At 43.1% G+C, this 22577-nt stretch overlaps 1 protein-coding gene across 4 annotated transcripts in view; it reads right to left on the bottom strand.

The window, feature by feature from the left end:
• Positions 1-22577, bottom strand: part of DAB1 (DAB adaptor protein 1) — a 3595579-nt gene that overhangs the window by 461116 nt on the left and 3111886 nt on the right. For all 4 annotated transcript variants that reach the window (XM_085602501.1, XM_085602500.1, XM_085602502.1 and 1 more), the window contains one exon: positions 17251-17390. In XM_085602501.1, the coding sequence (XP_085458627.1) occupies positions 17251-17390 (140 nt within the window). The remainder of the gene's footprint in view (positions 1-17250; positions 17391-22577) is intronic.

Here is a 22577-nt window from a genome sequence, read left to right as displayed (position 1 = left end):
GTCTCCATTCTGCTGGGCTCTGGATCCTGGAGATAGCAAGATTATTAGCAATATAGGTAGGAGTGGCAGTTAAGTTTAATTTGTAGATGAGGCAGCTGGTTTTAAATAATATTTGACCCAGTAAGGGTAGTTTGTTGAGCTCGACCAGCATTGGATTGATGTAATTATATATTTTCAGACCCTTGGTGAGGCATGCTATGGCATATAGGCTGCCGTAATAGGGGCCAGAGTGGAGTCTGCAGGCTGAAGAGCAGGTCATTGCCACCGCTTAGATGTGAGAGTACAAGGGATTGGACAGCAGTTCTGGCGTTATTTTCTGGGAGAAAGGATTTCACTTTGTTTCACTCAGAGAGCTGATGACAGGTCAACTTGGTTTCCTTGACAATGTATTCCTTGTGGGTGAGATCAGATTCTATGGTGAATCCAAGTGACTTGGCATTGGGTGAAAGCTGGGGTTCAAATCTGCCCAGGTTCATGTTGTTCAGCTAGGTTTGACTAGTTGTTGCTCCAGGAAACAGAAATGTTTTCTTTGTGAATGTTAGACCTGTCAGCCTTAGGGTGGTCTTTCCCCAAACCTTTTGCCAACTTACCTCCAATTTTCTGCTGGACTTCAGTTTTATTGGGCTTGGGAATCTGTGCTTATTACCACTGCCAACCAGTGCTAAAGTACTTGAGCTCACTACCCTAAACAAAGTTTTATTTGCTTATACCCAATTGGCATATTTAATTTACTTATAAGTCCCTTGTAGAGTGTTAACCATATACCCAAGACCTGTAAACTAAATGCTACCCATGTTCCTGCAGCACGTATTGTGCCACCCACTTAAGTAGCACCCTCATAATATCCCAGACCTGCCATTGCAACCTAATTGCAGTGTTACACTGCCATGTCCGCTTGGCATTTGACCCTCCTTTCCAAGTCTTAAACTCTTCTTCTATTACATATAGCTCACCAATAACAAACGGACCTAGGTAGCCCATAGGGCAGGGTGCTGAGTAATTAAATGGTTGGACATGCACTTTTAGATTTTACATGTCCTGGTAGTGAAACACTTCCAAATTAGTTTTTCACAACTGTGAGGCCTACCCCTCAAACTAGGGATTCCTTACTATTTTTAATAAGCTGTAATTCCTAATTGGGAGAAGGTAGAAATGTCATGTTTGGTACTTATTAAACCATAATGATAACCGCTCTTTAATGGAAAAGTCTGTTTTTTCAATACAATTTTGAAAATGTAGCTTTTAGAAAATTGCCCTTTTCCAGCCTTTGTGCCTGTAGCCTGTCTTGTGTCACATGACTGCATGAAGTCAACAGTTAGACTTGGTGAATTCATCCCAGACAGTCACACAAGGCAGAGATTAGGCGTGCCTCAATGGACCATCTGCTGGCAGGGTGGGAGTGTGGAGATAAGCACAGTGCCACTTACAGCTGACTAGTTTGTCCACTGCCTTGACACAAAGGGCCTAACGACCCTGTGTTGTCAGTGCAGCCAGCTTGGAGTCAGGGCAGGGGAGTCAGGAGATTCCATGCACTTCAAAGAACCTTTCCAGAAGTTTCTCTAACCTTTCAGAAGAAGGGCGCCAGGGTGAAAAATAGGATCTTCAGACACACTCTTCAGTTCACTACTGGACCTGCTGTAGGGCTCTCAGAGGACTGCCTGCTGATGTGCCCTGCAGCGCACTGCTGAAATACCTGGAAGGACTGTTCTGCTGCCTTGGGCCAGCCTAAGATCTTCAAAGGCCAGCCCTGCTGCTCAGCCCTGCAGTTTTGCTGAAGGGACATAACTGGCTCCCACCATCTTGAACATGTATCTGGACCCACTCTGAGTGAATCCTGAACCCCCAGAGGTGTCCCACCAGTCCTGGACTCTTGCTTGTGGTGCTAACGGGGACTAGATAGCCAATTAGCAAAACTGAGGACTTAGACAACATTTGGTCTAAAAGTGCTCTGAGAACGATGAGGAGACTGGGACTAACCTGCTCGCCTATCCACCCAAGTGTATCGCCAAACAGATTGACTTTGCGGCTTCTCCCATCGCGTTTTTCTCCACATTAGTGTAGTAGTCTTTCTAGTCTCTCCTTGGCATTAGTTCTAAGTTTCTCTGATGTCACTGCCATAGTGACGGAATGTGTATGTTTGAATACTGGGGGGCAGGTATGTCTGTCCCTGGAAGCTGTGGAGATGAACATCCTGGTGCATAATACACCTCTCGACCAGCACCACCAGCGCCAATGGTAAATACTTATTATATCAAAATTGGTGCCATCAGAATCTAACATGGACTGAGAACGAGGAAGAATGATGATGGCATTGTAGTGGGGCCTGTCAGCTACTAGTTTGTGGCAGCCCCCTCCTACTTCCTCAGGCCTCAGAAAATCCATCTCATTTCCCCCATGGTCTGCTGCACATGCGAAGTAGACCATGAAAAATCCCCATGGGGTTTGCTCAGCCTGAAGGACAGGGAGATGGTTTTAAGACATTGGGTTGTTGGTAAGGTGGGGTGAAACCCTTCTCAAGTAGCAACCACAATTCTACGCAGGGTGATGTCACATGGAAACCTAAATTAACTTATGCACAACCCTTGGGTGGCTTGGCACAGAGCAGTCAAACTTAACTCGGAGGCAATGCGTAAAGTATTTGTGCAACACTTCAAACAGTAACACAGTGAAAACCCATCACAAATGGATCCCATACCAGTTTAGGTGAATAGAGTAATTTTTAAAATATAAAACAAGACCAAAACAACAACAATCAAGTCAATAAAAACAGAAATATTGAATTTTAGTAAAAATAGCGGCAAAAAGCACAAAGGGCCAACTGTGGCTATCTGGCCGTGCCAGACTGAGAAAATGTCACAAGTTAAGTCCGACCACAACCAGGCGTGTGTAGGCTACAGCGACCCAATTAGGCCCGCTGAACAGAGTACCTTAAATCCTAGTTTGCAATCCATGTCAAAGATGCGTCAAGCAGCCAAAGTGATGTGTCAATTTCCGAGATGCAACACGGCTGTGTGAGGTCCTCAGTCATGGTCGAAGATCCAGCTGATGAGGGCTTGTAACGCTGAGTCTGGCATCAAGGCTGCGTCAAGTAGTCGAGGTGATGCCTCGGTTCTGAGGAGCAGCGATGATGAGATGCAGAGTCCGTCATCATCGCTGAGGCTGCCGTCAACAAGGGATGCAAGGCCTTGCGCCAAAAATACAACAAAAAGCAGCAGTTCAATGCGGCCATGGGAGGTGATGCTCGTATGTGGCAGTTCCAATCTATGCTGCAGTGGTGATGTGTCGTGTGTCGGTTCTGCGCAGGGTTGCGCCGTCCAGCAGAGGCAATGCATTGGTTCTGCTGGATCCTCAGGGGCTGGCAAGAACCTTAGACCTACTTCCAATTGTCCAGTATATGAGTGGTACCCTTTGGCAGGATAGACTCACAGATGGCAGGTTCCAAGTGCGGGTGCGAGGTTGTTGGGATCCTGTTGTGTCCGTGAGGCTTCAGAACAGGAGGCCAGCAAACTAGCCCTTGGAGTCATTCTGGCGTTCTGGGCTCAAGAGATGCAAGTCCAGTCCTTCTCACTCAGGAATGCGGGCAGCGTGCAGCAAGTCAGCACAGCAGTCCAGCAGAGTGACAGCCCTTTCAGCAGTACAGCAGTTCTTCTTACTGGCAGAGTATCCACAGGTCCACAAAAGTACTGAAGAGTTAGTGTCTGAGGTCCAGTATTTATACCCAGTTGTGCCTCTGAAGTGGGGTAGAATCTTCTAGAGGTTTCCCTTTGAGGTCCCCAGGCAGACCAACTCCAGGGGGTATAGAGCCCTTTATGTGGAGCCAGAACACAGAATATTTAAGTCTAAGTATGGCTGGGTCCAACTTCTCCCTCCTATCCTGTCATCCAGGCAAACCTAATCTCCCTATTGGGTGTGGCTTTCTAGGAGGAATACACAAAGCCTAACTGTTAACAGCACCTAGTCATGTGACCCAGAACAGTCTTCATGCACTAAATGGATATGACAGGAAAATGCAAACTTTCTAAAAGTGGCATTTTCAAATTGTAATTAAAAATCTTCCTTAACCATGAAAGGAGGGTTTTCATTACAATTCTAAAGACACCAAACATTAACAGTATACCTGCTCCAATTTGGAAGTTACAGCTTATTAAATATAATTAGGTAACTCCAAGGTTAGTGAGAGGTAAGCCTTGCAGTAGTGAGAATCAAATGTAAGTGTTTTTAACTACTAGGACATGTAAAATGTAAAAGTATATAGCCAACATTTTAAAGACACTGCACCCTGCCCTCTGGGTTGTCCAGGGCCTACCCTAGGGGTAATGTATGTGCATTAAAAAGAAAGGTTTTGGCCTGGCAATTTACAACTGCACACACAGGCTGCAATAGCAGGCCTGAGCCATGTTTAAATTAAATATGCCAATTGGCTATGAGCCAACGTTACCATGTTTCAAGGAGTGAGCACATGCACTATAGCACTGGTTGGCAGTGGTAAAATGTGCAGAGTCCTAAGGCCAGCAAAATTAAGAACAGCAGAAATTGTAGGAGAAAGGCAAAAGATTTGCGGGAAGGCCACCCTAAGGCTGCCAGGTCTAACAGTGATTTTCATAATTTCTCTATATCCAGGTACACTGATAACTCTAAGGATTACCTTCCATGGGAGCGTCAGTATGCCTTATTATAATGAAAATCCGAGTCATTCCCTTCCATATACTGCAAGCACGCATGTTACACCATTCCCCTGTTGCACCATTCATTCGAGTGAAGTCAGTAAAGGGAATCCCTACAAATCTACTTTTATCTGTGGGTATGGTCACTGGCCTAGAATGGTAATCTTCAAATTATCAATGAGTGTAGGACCTACAAGTCAACTCTGCATGGAAGGAAATCCCAGGACATTTTCCTGAGTCTGGGTGCACCTGTGTTGCACCATTTCCACCAGCTGGCAATAACAGAATGTCAGGGTTAACACATACCAGCATGGTGGAGTTTCCACCACCAGTCATATGCCTGCCACCAAGCCACAATCCTCCAGCCAGGGTCCGCCTGCCTCAGTCTTTCAGGGCAAATACCACCCAATGATAGGGCAGAGAACTTCATGGTGGTAGTACTGATAAGGCTTGGTTGCTCTGCCAAGGTTTGAAAGGTACACATTGAAAGATATTGACAGATCAGAATAAGTAAGAATTAGTTAGATCCATCTTTGAAATCCAACCTTCATTTTGCAGTGCTTGTCTAAAGGGAAAAGTACTCTCCCTTGATTTACTCCTCTCTCGGTTTTGGTTACGGTTAAACGCGTAATGACGAAACTTGTTTTCACCTGAGATAAAGGGCCTAAATTGCTCTTTTTCAAAAGAGTGCAGATTATTCTTTTGCAGAGTGGGTCTTTGGCTCATTACAAATATGTTCTGCCATGAACAGAAATGTGATAGTTTTGAGCTGGATTCACTGGTTTTTTTTGGTGCACACTGACACACAGATGGGGGGGATATAAAATCACGTTTTGCACACAGCAAATTCCCATTGAGAAATTGGGTATAAAAAAATGCAATGTGTGTCAGAAAACTAGAGGTTTGGCCTGGTACAGGTCTTGCAGAAGGGAATGTGCAATGTAGGTTACCATATATTTATTGACTAGAGTACAGGTTCACCTATACCAAACAGCGTGCTATACAAGAACTTTGATGTTTAGGATTTAATTTCAGTGGAGCAAAACACACCCTGACCATTATGGTTCCAGATGAGAATCCTTACTTACTAATGCAGTCCTCTTCTCTTCCACCCAATATGGATCATGGGATCTAATAAATAATAATGGAGTTGGTGTATGCCTACGTTCTTTACCATACCTCCTGATCACAGGATGCTATGAAGATCAGGACCTGTCTGCAGAGAAAATGCACCCAGACATTTGTGAGAAAGCTGAAGACGAGTAGACTTTTCACAAAGGCACAAGGGGTAGATAAAGTAGTAATCCTGTAGGACTCGTATATGCCTTTGTGAATTGGGAATAAAATGGGAATATTCGTATGCCTTGAAAAGAAACAGGAAGTAGCGTGCTTTCGTTGCACTTTTACAAATAGAAAGTTGGGTGTTTTAGGCGTGGCTAACAAGGGCATGTAAGAGTACATACAAGAATACTCTCTAAAACACTCATAAATGCTTTTGTGATTCAGTCCCTACAAATTCATAAAGTGCATCACATTATTCCCTTCTTAATTGTAAATAATATAGCTTCTGCACTTGTTTCCTTGCACTTTTGAATTTTTTTGGACCCCTGTTCATTTTATTTTTTGACAATTCTGTTTCTTTGGCAGGTCTTTGCATGCTAGGCAAGAAAATATATGTCACCTTTCCTCCGCACCAAGGACAATCATTGCAACTCCCAGCAGACCACATTGGATCCTGTATTCACCCCGCACTCCATCGCAGCAGGCCTAAACTTGTGATTTTGTCTCTATCCAGTGCGAACAGATACCTGTAGTTGGTGCTTCGGCCCTTTTTGGTGCGCTTTTTCATTAAACTTTAAAAACTCATAACTCCGGGTCTACGGATGGATTATTCTAGTTTTGGTGTCATTTTATTTATTAAAATCAACTCTATGTTTCTAAATTTAATTGAATTTTCTTTGTGTTGTGTTTTCACTTTATTGCAGTTTGAGTGCTGCATAAATATTTTACACATTGCCTCTAAGTTAAGCTAGACTGCTTTGTGCCAAGCTACCAGACTGTTAAGAACAGGTTTATTTAGTCACGTTTGTGTTAACCCTGTCAAGGACTGTGTTTATTACTGGAGTGGGACTCAAACCTCTTTCCACTAATAAGCCATATTCTTACACCCTGGCATAACTCTTCATGTCCAAATTCACAACTTCTGAATACCAGTTAGTGGTGAAAAATTCCAAATTCACAATTCTACTCTTGATTTCGATCTGATATTTTTATATAATTGAGAATTTTGGCTTAGTGTAGATACTGAACCCATCTTGGACTGATTTTATCTATTTTTTGTCATTACAAGTGCACATGAGGAATGAATGAAGATGCTGTTACAATTAACTGCAAAAAACACTACAAAATATCAAATGCATCCAAATCCAAGCACAGTACCTTAATTGTAACTCTTGACCTATGGATTTCTGGTTTATCCCCTAAGTAGTTTGTAATCGACATACTAGCATTCCTTGGTCTTTTATTGCTTGGCTAGGTTTGTCTTTTTTATCTGCAGATATATTTCTTTAACAGGCATTTTGGTGTGTCTGTAGTGTGAGGTTATACACTTATGCTGAAGAACACAGTTGACTGCAACTGGGTTGCTGCAATACTTCTCTTGGACCTCTCAGCTGCCTTTGACACAGTTGACCATGACACTCTGATACAAAGGCTCCACGAATCTGGCATAGAGTGGACTTCTCTAGACTGGATTGCATCCTACAGTTGCAACAGAACTAATCTCATTAAAACCCCACCTTTCTCGTCCAAACCATATTTCACAAAACCAGGGGTCCCTCAAGGCTCTATTATTTCACCCATGCTTTTAAACAGCTACATGAAGTCATTACAGGCACTGATCAATCAATTTCACCTCATGTGCTGTAACTATACAGATGACATGCAAATACTCCTTTAACTGCAATGCCCCAAAGATATTGGAAACTCGCCAATTTTCAGCTGTCTCAGAGCTGTGGATCAATGGATGGCATGGATCCATTTCAAATGAAATACTTCCAATACTGAAATACTCATGTGTGGCAATTGGAAACATTATGACCCACTCACTATGTGGCCTGATGATTTGGGAACACTGCCTAAAAAATGTAAGGAAGAAGAAACCTCAGGATGACCATGGACTCCAAGCTATCGATGAATGCCCAAGTGGACAAACTAGCAAGATCAAGCTTTATTACTATAAAAACTCTGCGACAAAACTTCCTCCATTTGGGATTTCCACACAAGGTTCAGGCTTCTATCTCCCTTCTTTTGTCCAAACTTGATTACGTCAATAGCCTCTACCATGGAACACCTTTAGCAACCATAAAAAGACTACAATGGATTCAGAACTCTGCTGCCAAACTACTCTTACATATAAAAACGCAAGACTACATCTCCCCTGCCTTGAAAGCCCTGCATTGGTTACCAGTTGCCACAAGATCTATGTTCAAGCTGCTTTGTATCACCCACAGTGTGATACATGGAATGGTACAACTCTTCATCATGAATAAAATCACCACACACAATCAACAAAGGAACCTCTGCTCTAGAGTGCCCTCTCAAAATCCTAAGATACAAGAATAAAACAATGGGTGGCACATAATTCTTTTTCAAGCAGCCAAACCATGGAACTCTTTACCCCCAACCTAAGATCCACCTTATCTTTAGAAAACTACTCAAGAATTGACTCTTCCCCACATAACCACCATACGCAAACAGATAAATATACAGCATACTTCTGTGCACTGCATTTTATGTATTTTATGTATTTTTATGTAAACTTTTATGATTCACTTGAATCGAATAAAGTTATTTGACTGACTGACTGACTGACTATACAGCATATCTCTCTGTATATAAGAATGTATTTGTACTATAGACATGTACCTAAATATGTGTATTGCTTTGTATAAACATGTAAAATACTTATGTTTAAAAAAAATATTATATATATATATATATATATTCATTAGTTCTGCTTACCAAATGCATATATTACTGATAGTTACATTATTCTATGTTTTAACATGTATATAAGTGAGTGCATAAATAAATAAATCTTTTTATCAGAAATATTTATCTACAATTGCTTCACTATTGATCTATAAATAAACATATATGTATATAAAGATAAATCAAACTAATTTGAAGTACAACAACACTTGAAAGCCATAGTTTATTTAATGCATCTTTAATCTACATATACTACCTTTCTTTATGCATCTATATACCTTCCATGTACTTATGGATCTATACCTTTATTACTTGTGGATCTATATATTTATAACTTTTACTTATTTATTACTTTTCTTCTAACTCAGCATATCCAATGCACTACCCTATTTTTCACCCTATACGTATCTCAATATATCCTCTAGCTCAACTCTCTGACTCATCTCAAACCTCTTTCCACTACTCTTTCCAATGCACTAGCCTATTTCTCACCATATACCTCTATCAATATATCCATTGCCTACACTCTCTCATTCACCCCAACCCCATACCACTACTTTAATTCCCAAAATAACCCTTTTGAGACTCTTCCCTACTTCACCCCTCCTTGCATCATCTAATACCTCTTTTTACTATTCCGATGCCACAAAACAAGCCTTTCTAAATCCTCCCTCTGACTCTTCCCCCTCCACCTCCCTTTCACTCATCCCCTCCATCTTACTTTTACTCATCCCCCTCCACATTCCTTTTACTTATCCAAAGCCTCCTCTTACTGCTACGAGCTCCAAAACAAAAAAAACATCTAAATCCTTCCCTATCACTCCACTATCCTTTTCAATCCAAATAACAGACTAACATATCCACCACTCAAATAAATTTCATATTTCACTATACCAATTAACCACTAATCCTTTATGGGTTCCAGAATAGCGTGCTACTTGCGGAAAAAGCACTTCAACACTTCATCAGTGGTAGCAAGCACTATATAAATTCAAACCCTTTTCCCTTCTGTATCCCTCCACTATCCTTCTCAATCCAAATAACTGACTAACATATCCACCAATCAAATTACTTTCATATTTTCACTATACTAATTCACCACTAATCCTTTTTGGGATCCAAAAAAGTGCTTTGACGCCTTGTCTGAGCTATATAAATACAATTACAATACAATTACAATTCACAATTATAGGCTTTGAAATGTGAAGAACAATTCTGCAAGAAGAATGAGTGAAAACTCGTGTTTGGTTGTTGGATACTTCTAGTGTGATCCATGGATATAAAGCTGGGTATAATGCTTCTTAAAAACAGTGGGTGTCAGGAACCCTTTATCTGATGTCAGTAATTGTTTGAGAGGAGCTCTCTCCCCACCACTAAGGCGGCCTTGGGTTAAATACCGTTGCATTAAAGGAAGACTTCATCCTTGTTGGAGATCTTCCCTATGTACTGTACTGCACCAGTTAAGCAAATCTGCTTATTAAGGGAGTGACTTGATCACTACCACATCCTGTGGCGGTTGATGGTCTAGTTGTGTTTCCCTCGAAACATTCCGGAGCTGCCATTGCGTCTGCGCGAGTTTCGCGTGACGCACTTCAACTGAAGACTAATTCTGTGAGGAACTTTTCATCAGCGCTCCATCACCTTGTCAGGAATTTCTCATAATTGTATAGTGCGCGTCTGGCCCCGCATGTAAAGGGAAGTACAGAGAACTTGTTTCATGCTGTTTTCGATGATAATTGTTTACTCGATGTTAAATTCTCTCGACAGAGAAAAAGGCAACAAACGTTGCTGACAGACTTGGTGGGTAATTCTTCAAAAGAGTAATCTCGTCAATTTCCAGAGAACCGTCCTGAAGCATTGTTTTGAGTAGGAGGTGTTTTGCTTCACGAACAAAGGAGCCACTTCTGTTAAGAGAAGTGGACTCCCGCTTTTTCAAGTAAGACTGTTTATTTTTGCTTGCCTTTGTTCAGCATATCGAGTAAAAGGAGCTGCAGTGTAGCAAAGGAATAACTTCAATTCAGAGACTTGGGAATTCAACTCATTGCAGATTAAGACAGAAGGAATTGCAGGATATATTGTCACACTCACAAAAGAGTTTAAATCATAAGAACTTAAAAGTGATGGTAACGTCTAGAACCAAATTAAGAAGGAACACTTTTCTTTAGAGATTGAAGATTCTAACAGTCAATCAAATACCACAATATCTCAGACAAAACAGATATTCTAGAAAGAAGCTAGTCTCTGGTCATTAACAGGTAAAATCAAGATTAAACAGAGAGTAAGAGTAATGTAGATAAGAATTAGAGTGAGAGAGCAGGGTAAAATAACTGTCCCTTGTATTTTGCAGGGAACTTCAAGATTCCAAAAACAGTTTTCTGAAGAAGAAGTAGTGGCAGAGCAGTCTCTCTTGTTTTATCTTCCACTTCCCCTTTCCCCCTTGCTGAAGCCTGAGACAGTTGTCTTCACCTGTCGCTGGTTTCGGTGGAGAGGATTTGGGGTAAGATCATCTGCTCCTGAGGAGGTCGAGTTGCGTAGTTTGACAGTGAGTTAGTCCAGAAGTAAAGTTCATTAAGTTACCGGTATCAACTTTGCAAGTGCAGAAAGGCGAGGAGGGATTTCATACTTGTTGAGATAATGTCAATGGAGGTAAGATACAAGGGTACAATTGTTTTATGTCCGCAATTCTGGCAGAGCTCTAACTATAGGTCTGAAAGGTTTACTCAGGTCACCTACTTGAACCTTGAGGCATTTCAATGATGCTTGTTCCAACTGAGTTCAGGTCTGTCAATTGAGCTAAAGTTAATACTGCTGAGAGGCAGATGGAAGTGAAATGTGGTCTGGTTCCCCCATGCTTTGTAAACAAATGCAATGAATCCTATTATGCTTTATTTAAAGGCAGTAAATGGATTTTAGAATGAGGTTGTATAAATAGATGTTTTGAGAATGTGGCAGTATGGTTTTGCATTCTCACTGCCTCTGAACAGCGGGAAATATTTTTGCACTGTATAGGATTAATGTTTAAGAGGAATCTTAGGGGTATGTGGCAGTATATTTTTCTTTTTGAACAAGGTGGAAATCCACTTAAGCTCTATTTCCTAATTAAATTAGGAAATCGGGATCTGTTAACTACACCTGCAACTTAATTGAGAGACCTTATACTAGATTTGACCTTTAGTCCAGAGTTCTGGTATTAGGCTGTGCTCCTTTTACCTTGGACCAGGACAGATCAAGTTGATGTAAATTTACAAGTTAAAACCCTGATTTCTAAGACAGCTTGAGGCAGCTGTGGTGGTGCAACTTCTTTGACTTACTGGGACACTTTGGACCCTGTTAACAATTCATGACTAGCTTCTCTCCTAACCTACCAGGTTTCTGGTGCACACGGTAATGTCAGTAAAGAAGTAAGCTACCTGTGATCATAAGTAAGTAAGTAAGTAATTATGCTTATAGAGCGCACGAATGCCAAGGCGTCTTGGCGCTATGGTAGGACACTGGATTAGCAGCAGGCGGAGTGGCTTACTTCTGTCTGATAAATAGCCAAGTCTTCAACAGTTTCCTGAACCGAGGTCTAGAGGGTTGGAGTCTGATGTCGTAAGGTAATTCATTCCATAGCTTAGACGCATGATATGTCAGACTTCTTCCTCTCCATCTGGCTCTTTGTATTCTGGGTACCTGGACTAGACCTTTGTTATCTGATCTAAGATTACGCTGAGGGGTACACTGCTGAAATAGCTTCTGTAAGTCAGCTGCTCCTCCACCAAATTGGGCTTTGTGTACCAGGCACAGCACATTAAATTCGATTCGCTGTTGCCCCTGCAGCCAGTGGAGGGTTTTAGTGCTGCCCAATATTTGATCGAACTTCTGGATGTTAAGCAACAATCGGGCTGCAGCATTTTGCAAGGATTGTAATTTGGACAGTTTGCGCTTGTTAATGCCTAAAAAGAGGGCATTGCAGTAGTCGATTCGTGAAAGGATCAGAGCGACGACAACCGATATCCGTAGTTCCTGGGGGATGAAGGAGAACATTTTCCATAGGACTTTTAGATGAAAGAAGCAGGCTGATGTAAGCTGGTTAGTTTGGTCTGAGAAAATGAGTTGATCATCCAACAGGATTCCCAGGTTCCTGGTTTTTCTTGCCGATATTGGATATTGACCTGCCTCTGCCGGCCACCATTTCTGTTCCCAGAGCGGTGCTCAAGTTCCAAACTCCATCACCTCTGTCTTTCCTGCATTCAGTTTAAGGTAATTTTGGTGCATCGAGTCCATAATGTGTTTTAAACAGCCATGGAATTTCCCAGTGATGGTGTCTGCATTTAAAGCGATGGAAATGACGAGTTAAGTGTTGTCCGCGTGCGACATCACATATATGTTGAAAAGTGTTGGGGACAGAGCTGACCCCTGGGGAACTCCACAGGGAAGGGACAATCTGTCTGATTGATAGTTGTCCCAGAACCCCCGTTGTTCCCTGGCCTCGAGGAATGAGGCCAGAAGGTTAAGAGTGGTCTCAGTGATTCCTATTGCCTTCAGCCGTTGGATTAGTACCAGATGGATAATGGTATCAAATGCGCCTGAAAGGTCCAGCAGGATTAGAATGGCTTTTCCTTCACTGTCCAGTTGTCTACATATTTCCCCTGTGGCTATAATTAGGGCTGATTCAGTGGAGTGGTGTTGACAAAAGCTGTGTTGTGAAAGGTCTATGATATTATTGGACTCAAGGTAGCTCATTAGATCTTGATTCATTGATTTTTCCAATATTTTGGCCGCTAGTGGCAGGCAAGATATCGGCCGGTAATTTTCAACCACCAAGGGATCGAGGGATGGTTTCTTTGAAATTGGCCTGATACATGCCTTCTTCCAAGACGAGCGGAAAATTCCTGAGCACATAATGTTATTTAGAAGTGGGGCAAGTTGCTTGCTGATTTGGTTAGAAACCAAATGTATTATAGCAGGGGGGCGAGGGTCCATTGGCGACCCAGACTTCGTTGCTAATAGCAGATTGTTAGAAATGGGCTTTCTGGTTGGCTATGGCTTGCTCCAAAGCCCGGCAGAAACCACCACTCTAGTCTGGGCAAGGGAGTTACATGCCAAAGATAACCCCTACTCACCCCCTTGGTAGCTTGGCACGAGCAGTCAGGCCTATCCCGGTGGCAATGTGTAGAGCATTTGTGCACGCACGCAGCAACAACATCCCAGGCACACCACAAAAGGAACTCCACACAAGGTTATATTTAAAAATAGCCTTTGTATTATCATAACACATTAGAATAGTAAACACATAATATACATGGTGGCACCTGGCACTGGGTCATATCTACAAGGGATTATTTACACCTGACAGGGCCAACTGGACCACTGTCAGTACCATCACAAAGTGAACTTAGTAAATGTAGAATTTATCATAAACATTGAACACAACCAGTAACTACTGGCAACCACTATACTCAGCGTCAGCCTGTAACATAAACTACATTATGCACAGTATCACATCAGGCGCAAATTACATTCTGTGCCAACCTCACCAGCATAAACACTGATAGGCAAAACAACCTCATAATCATAAAACACATTTAGAGGTATAAACAGGGTGCGTAAAACATACTGCACACATTACATTTCCTGGCACCACCATCACCTTAGAGCCAGGTGCCCTATAAACCTAACAATCCCCCTGGCCAACTGGCCATCCCAAAGGGGGGCTCAAATGCCCTGTGTCCAGAAAGTCAGGGCTGCTGCCTAGGCAGCGAAAGTCAAGGGTGCGCAATCTGCGCAGGCCTAAACGTTGCAGCTACCCACTACTTGCTGGGTAGCTGAGAACCATAACATGAGGGCCTAAACGATGCAGCTGGCACTAATTGCTGCGCAACTGTAAATATCAAGATGTGGGCAGGGGCTTTACTGGCCCTGGAAATAGATGTACCCAACGTTGGAGCCACCTAGGCTCTACTCCTCATGTCCCCTGGAGCACACTGGCTCCTGATGTAATTATGTGCAAACTTAGAGAAAGAACTGGCCCCCAAACACTGTGAAAAGGACTGGCGCTTTAAATAACACTGGCCCCACATCGTTGCAGTTGCCCGCTGGTAACTGGGGCAACTGAGACCATGGCACGGGCCACTCTGGGCTCCCTTGTGCCCAAAACAAATCTTCCCCCAAGCACTGGAGCGGCTGGCTCCTAAAACAAAAGATGCCCCCGATGGAGCGGCCCTATGCCATGTGGGACCGCTCAGCCCTCTTCACTTACCGGCTGGGGCGAAGGCAGGACTCTCCTCCCTGCAGGCAGCACATCTCGCGGCGCGGGGACAAAGGCAGGCTCTGTCTCCCCCCCCTTTTAAGCTGCGACACGCGGGGCTCTCTCCTCGCCACGGGAGCCCCACCGACCAGCTGCAGCACTTCTTCTTTTTGGCCCCACCTGACTTCATCTCGGTCAGGGCCGGTGCACGGGACCTCTCCTCCTCCACACGGGGAGGTCCCGCTCTGGTGCAGGCAGCCTCTTCCCTTCACCCGGGGCTCCCAGCAGCTCCTGGGTGCTCTGCTGTTCGCCCGGTCCCTCTCCTGGGACCGGGGCTTCAGATACCGTGGCTGCACTCTGCAGGGCACTCGAAGGTGGGGTAGGCTCCTGCCGAGCTTCGGCCACCAATTGTCCGCACCGGGGCTCCCACCAGCTCACGGGAGCCATGCTCTTCCTGCAACCTCGCCGCCACACACCGGACTTCCTTCTCAGGCTCCGCCACTAGTCAGGTGCAAGTGCCTGATTTCCGGTTTTCGCTGCGAAACGGGCCATGGCGGTGATTTCCTTTCTCCAGATAAGCGGGGTGGGCACCCGATTAAAATCATGGAAATAAGCTGGGTGGGCTCCTGCTCGACAAGGCAAATGCACGGGAATCCCTATGCTGGGGATTCCCTCTGAGGCGACGTGCAGCCCAGTGCTGCGACGATCCAGCGCTTCTCTCCCTTGCGAATTAAAATAAAAAGCGCTTACAGGGTGCTAGGTGCACAAAGGTCCTGAGGAATCCAAAGTAAATGCAAAGGGTCCCAAAGAGTCATTGAGGCATCCAGGGGTAAGCAGGGCCCAGGGAGGCAAGCCCTCATGGCAAACCCCCTGGGCCCCAGCAGCCGCATACCCCAGCAGGCACGGCAACCAAGCAATGACCATTTCCATGGGGTCACAGCCCCTTATTTACAGCTAAATCTTTTGTCTAAAACTGTAGGGCGAGGGGAGAACCAGATACAACTGGTTCTGGAGCACTTTGTTTTGCCCAGCTCCCCTCTCTATTCACAGGACAGGCCAGGGACATCAGACGCACCACAGGAGGTGGAGCCAGCATTGTGGAGGGAAGGCACAGCCCTATTCAGGTCCCAGGCGCAACTCCTCCCTCCTATCTACATGCAGATCTCTCCATTCACCACCGGGCAGACTCACCCTGGCTCCTGGAATTCCCCAGCCCTTTCAGCTCCTGTCAATCACAAGCCAGACATGTACTCCACATCAGGCAGGCAGACACACAGTCCACAGAAATGCCAACTTCTAGAAGTGGCACTTCTCTACCAGTCACCATAAATCTGTGCACACCATTGCGCAGCATTTATTCTCACGACTTCGCACATACCAAACTCGACCCTGCACTCCTCTCACACCAGGAACCACCAGGGACACACATATCCCCCATGCATTCCTATGGGAGGGCAGGCCTATCTCACCACACATTCCCAGAGACCGCACGCACTTTACACTGGACCCCAGTGCTAAAGTGCTCAGAGGCCTAAAATCACCACCACCAGGTTACAGAAAAAGACTAGGAGAACGCAAAAAGTTTCGGGGTGAACCTGCCAAAAGGGCCAAGTCCAACACAGATCATTAGTTCTCTCCTTGCAAAGAGGGGTAAACCTGGTTAAGTGGTTATCTATATCAGGCCTGTTTAAATTTGCTAGCTCCAGTATGCTGGTACCATCGGGGTTCGGGGGGGTTTCCTTTCAGTTCATCATAGATCAGTTGTATTTTTGTCCAGAAAAAGCAAGCCATCTTGTCGCAGAAAGCTTGGCCCAGGACAAATTGATTTTCTTGATTTAGTTTTTATTAATTCCGTGACCGTCTTGAAGAGTTCTCTTGCAGAGCTTTTTGACCCCTCACCTAACCCATGTGTGCAATACCTTGGACAATGGGACGAAATGTTTGATGGTGTTGAATTCCACAGACAGATGCACACTTGTGTGTCCTTTGGACTTTGCACAATATGTAAACATAATAAAGACAATGAATAGACTGCTATTATTCAACTTCTGGATTCTTATTATTTGGACACTTTGAGAGATGAATGTAAGGCAGTCTTTTCAAAGAGATGAACATGCTTGAATAATTCCTATTCTATATTTTGTGAACTATGGCGCATCATCTCAGAGAGACAACAATATGGCACCAACTAAACACAAGCATACTTAGGAGATTTGCAAGCTGCCTCCTAGCATCATGAAAACTGCTCAGTTACTTTGGATGTTCTGTTTGCAGGGGCATGATTCAAGATGTGCCAAGCCTGGTGGAGGACTGATGAGCAACACAGGTAAAATGTCACATGTTTTGTGGAATTGGGCACCTCACCTTGAGTTTCATCATAGAGTCTTGGCATAACTTGTCTCCTCGTGCTGCTGAAACTTCATCAATCCCAATCAGTTTTGCCTTGTACCGGACACCATCACCTTTGAATCTCTTTATCAAAGTGGCCTCGCTGCGATCCTGACCTGAAGAAAAATATCACTGTGATAAATATAAGGTATGCGTAAACCAGTACTTCTGATATAGAAGAAATGTAAATATAGAGTCACATTACCAATGACAAATCTTTGAATCAATCTACATGAAGCTAAAAGTGAGTAGTTTAAGGCATGTCAAAAGAGGTTAAACAAGAAATAGATAACTTAATCACGGACCTAGAATAGTAAACTTTAAAATAAACCAATAATTCTGAGCAAGAAACATACTAGGTAGCCAGAACCCTTCAATCAAACGTAAATTGTTCTATGAAAGTATTGGACATCTATCAGGATCAGACGCATGGTACATCAGCTAATAGCAAACGATGGAGTCTGGAAGTGATCCCTGTTCTCATGGAGTTACGCTGCAGTCATGTATATACAGTAGGTATGTAAACTACTCCAAAAATTAAAAGCAACGTAATCCACGTCTCTTCTCACACAGCGGACACTTCAGGTGTTTAGGTGACAAGATAGTTATAATAATGGACAAGATAACATTTCCATATAATTCCAGTGGCACATATGTAAGTTGACCAAATTTAGAAATCCAAAAACCTGTCATGACAAAAACATTGAAGCAGGACTACAATTTTGCATTGATTGAGAGGCACAGAATTAAACAACATTGTGTAAGTGTGCATTTAATATCTCTGCTGGCTCCTGAGAATGCTTGCAGTAACTCTAGCCCTGGTGCCATATTGCATAAGTAATTTAGCACTGGTGGCTGCTAAATTTCGCACAACCATATGCAGTTAATTTCCAGTGTAAAATATGATTTTTAACGAGCACCAAATGCTAATCAGTCAGTGCAAATGTCAATTTAGTGCGGGAAATCATCTTGTCTCTAAACTTGCTCAGACATGGTGATGTGTTGTGTTGTATTTCATTGCCCATAACATCAATATTCTGGATTTGGGGTTCTGTCTCATTTCTCGCGCCAAATAACACCTCTGGAAAGACTTTCATTAGAGTTTTCACATTCTATTTCTGTGTCAATAACGTTTTACTTGCTTTACTGATTTGTCCAGAGCACAGAAAATCATGTAATCAATTCACATTTTCAATTGTCCCCATTTTAATTGCAAAGCACCTCTTATTTTTCTTCGTCTGGTCTCACAGAGTCTTTTTGTGGAAACTGCGTGACACGACCCCTGTCAAACTGCTCATAAGAGCCATGGAGACTGTGTGCTGACACAAATCAAATTGTGCATCTAGAGGCTCCCGAGATCAAACACTCATTGATTAAAATGTCTCCTTATCCCCAAAAGCCCTCAAGTTTGCAATTTCTTCAAACAAGAGTCAATACATCTTTCCCTTGTACTTCCTGGTACAAATGCTTCCCTTGTTTTAGTTTTTATCATAATACAGTCAATACGAATGTGAGAGAGGACACTCATAGAGCGCTTTTCGTGCATATGCCTCTAGGCGCTGGCAGTGCAATTAAGTGCACGTGAGAATGCGTGTCATAAGCGATCTAGGAGAAAGGCGGCCGGCGCTGAATGCTCTTCAAACACGGACATGATTAGACGCTTTCTCTAAATTAAAGCCATCATCATAACTTGCTCATGTCCCCAAGACACTACTGGCTGCAACTTGCCAAAATAATTACTTGTACTGTCTGGAAGATAAGGCTTCGTAACGCTTAAAGGAGCAAAAAGATTCTCACTTCATAAGAGCAAATGTAAAGATTATGGAGAGCGTGCCAAAGCAGGCAGGACAGCTCCGATCTCGGAAGTGACTTTTAAAGGCCAGCCCTCATATCGATAACATTTACCAAGCATGACTCGATGTGAAGTGAAATCCGCATTCATGGCAGCTCGCATCTTCTTCAGCTAACTTAAAGCTCTTCCGGGGACCAAGAGGCCTCCCAGCTTAGAGCATCCTTAGTGTTGATAACGCGAACACAGAGAACGAGGGTGTTGGGAACAGCGAAGCTCTTATTTAAATCCCTCTGCTCCTCGGGGGACAATATGTATTCCTTGTTTTTAAGACCTTGTAAAATATATGATGATATTATTGACAAAGTCAATAACATGCCTGAAGCTGACATTGCTCCACGAATGACAAACACCCCTTCGATATTAATAACCTGACAATGCTGCATTCATCACTAATTCGCCTTGTAATTCTGCAATGACATGCTGCCCTGGATCTTATGCACACTATGGGCGTGTGCTGTCATACATGGTGTGAATCTGTGTGAAGGCCATCAGCATGTTTATGCCACAGAGGCAATGGGAAGTGCATAAAACTGGAAGGGCCTCTGCAGCAGTCGGTCAGTTGCTTCTCAGGGCTCGGTGGCAAACAAAAGCTATATCAGAACATTTTGGGGCTTATTTACAAGCCCCTCGCGCCACCTTTACGTCACCTTTCCCGTGTTAAAAATGGCGCAAAAGTGGTGCAAGGGGCTTGTAAATCTGCCCCTTTGTATTTTGCTGCATCTGTTCTTCAGGTGAAAGAGTTCAGTGAGTTAATTTTAAGAAAACTCCTCCCTATTTGCCCCGTATGGAATGGGAGCTTCATTTAAGGTTGGTGACCCACGCACCAACATTAGATTTTCCCACCAAGCCTGTGAGGATTTTTTGCAGAAAGTCTTCTCATTCGCAGGACAGGAGCACCTTTGGTGAACATGCATTACAAGCCAGGCTGCAATGCCATGGCACAAGGACCAGCTTTTTTCTTTTCTTTTTCAAAAATAACCCCCAGAAGCTGTTTTTCCCCTCAAAAGCAGGACTCGAATGTCATTTCTGTCCCATGGATCTACTTCCACTGCTTGGGAGACACAGCTGCAGTTTCACCTGCTCACGTTAAAATTCAGGTTTGCAATACCTCAACAGGGTGGGCTTTCCTTGCAACTTTTGGGGAGCCACCCTGTGACTGGGGGCACAGCCAGCTAGGCTATGCTGAAGGGATCTAAGCTAAATGAGAGAGGAGTGCCTAGAGGTTGGTAGACAGGGCATCTGACAGTTTTTGGCAGCTTCTCTGTTACAGGCATCTTCTGAAGGATTCCTGAGTCTTAATATTCCTCATGCAGACTAAACTAAATGAGAGGACGATTTGCTCATTCATTATTCGCGCGCCAGCGCGGAACAGCAATGCCAATGCATCTCGGTGCTCATGGCAAGGACATTATAGTCCAGTGTCTATTTTTAAGTGAAAACTGCAAATGCATGAAAACAAAGGAAGGACTTCAATCACAAAACAAATAAAAACTGAAAAATTGTTTCATACGCATAGATATTCGACAATGCCTCCTAATTTTTCTGATTATATCACCATTTAATACTGTCATGGGATCCATCCCATTTTACTGATCTTTGAGACATGCGTTGTTGGGTTCAATAATGTTAATGTTAGTAGCATTTCTTAATTGGATCTCACTACATACCTGTCTGAGTCCTAATTCGATTGTATGGAATTAGCTGCTTTGATAACATGTTTTGATGTGTTCTTGTAGAAGAGTTGTGCTTCTAAAATATTTTTCAGTTTGCAATTGTTGAATGTCGGAGTTCTATCTATCTATCTATCTATCTATCTATCTATCTATCTATCTATCTATCTATCTATCTATCTATCTATCTATCTATCTATCTATCTATCTATCTATCTATCTATCTATCTATCTATCTATCTATCTATCTATCTATCTATCTATCTATCTATCTATCTATCTATCTATCTATTGCTATATATCTATCTCTATCTACGGCAAAATCTCTCTCTCTCACTCTCTCTCTCTCTCTCTCTTTATCTCTCTCCCTCTATATTATCTACTGGCGGTCGCCAGTAGATAGTTATAGTTAGGACCGAGTTTCCATAGGAAATCTGAAAATTCTATTTTGAATAACTTTGGCGCCGGTTGACGAATCCTCGCGAAATTTTCAAAACTAATGGGGCGCTCCGCTCAGCTCCTACCCTGAAAGTCTCAGGGTGATTCGTCAAGCGAGGGCTGAGGAAAAAGGGGGGTCCCAAAACGCGCTTTCCCCATGCATTTTCTCATAGGACCTTTAGTCGAAGGTACAGCCCGAACGGCTGCACAGAATTACTTGAAATTTGGCAAAGAGGTAGTCCTCAGGTCAGGCATGTGCCTTTTGCATATATGGTGTCAATCTGTTCAGTAGTTCCTGAGAAAATTGCAGTTAAAAGTACATAAATATCTATAAGCGCGCACCGTGCGCGCACGATGCGCGCACCATAACGTGCGCAAGCGTAATTCTGATTGGTGGTTACATGTCAGTCAACATTCGAATCGGTCGAAATCAGGAAGTGTCGGCCGCCATTTTGTGTGTTTTGTGTGTGACAGTGAAAAAGAAAGGTAGAGAACGTGAAAAGGGGGCAGGGGAGAGAGTTCCTGACCCCCTAGCCTTTGTCAGGGGGTCCCTGAAAGACCCCGAAGGGTGAAAAAAACATTTTATTTTTTTTTTCAAAAAATCGTGGGGTGCACCGCTGGACATTTCACTCGTAAAAAAACATTGAAATTCCCCCGTTATAGTTAGTTCAGATAACTATAACTCGCGCGACCGCCACTCTATCATAAGGATGATGTCATCAGTGATGTTATGAGTGATGCCACTGACCATGTCATGAGTGATGTAATATGTGACGTCATGAGCAGTGGATTGCGGGCGCGCGAGTTATAGTTATCTGAACTAACTATAACGGGGGAATTTCAATGGTTTTTTTACGAGTGAAATGTCCAGCTGACTATAACATGTGTGAAACCTATGGTTTTTTAAGTGAATTTGCAAGGTTTTTTAAATGCTAATTCCTAACTATAACGTGTGTGAAACCTATGGTTTTTTAAGTGAATATGTATATATCATTTGTTTTTCAGTCAATAGAGGTGGGACTAACACTTAAAAAAATGGGTCGGAATTATTATCGTTTGAGCCAATAAAAATAAATAGAGTGATAAATTGTGCATTTTTATCATTGGTCAAACCCGATATAATTACAACAAACATGTTTCAGTGGATTTAACAATGCTGATAGGCTACTGACAGATATGTAGAAAGGGAAATTAGTGATTTGACAGATAAAAAGCAGCATCTAAAGATTTCAATAAAAAGCACTGTAGAACCAGTTTTTGCTAAGATATTCCAAAACTTGAGGACCCTGTTTACAATTTCTATGAAAATTCCTTTTGTGAAATGACAATGAGCTCATAAAATA

Source organism: Triturus cristatus, chromosome 4_2 (genome assembly GCF_964204655.1).
Source record: "Triturus cristatus chromosome 4_2, aTriCri1.1, whole genome shotgun sequence".
Lineage (NCBI taxonomy): Eukaryota > Metazoa > Chordata > Amphibia > Caudata > Salamandridae > Triturus > Triturus cristatus.
The sequence above is the reverse complement of the archived record's forward strand: the minus strand, read 5'-3'. Positions and strand labels throughout refer to the sequence as shown.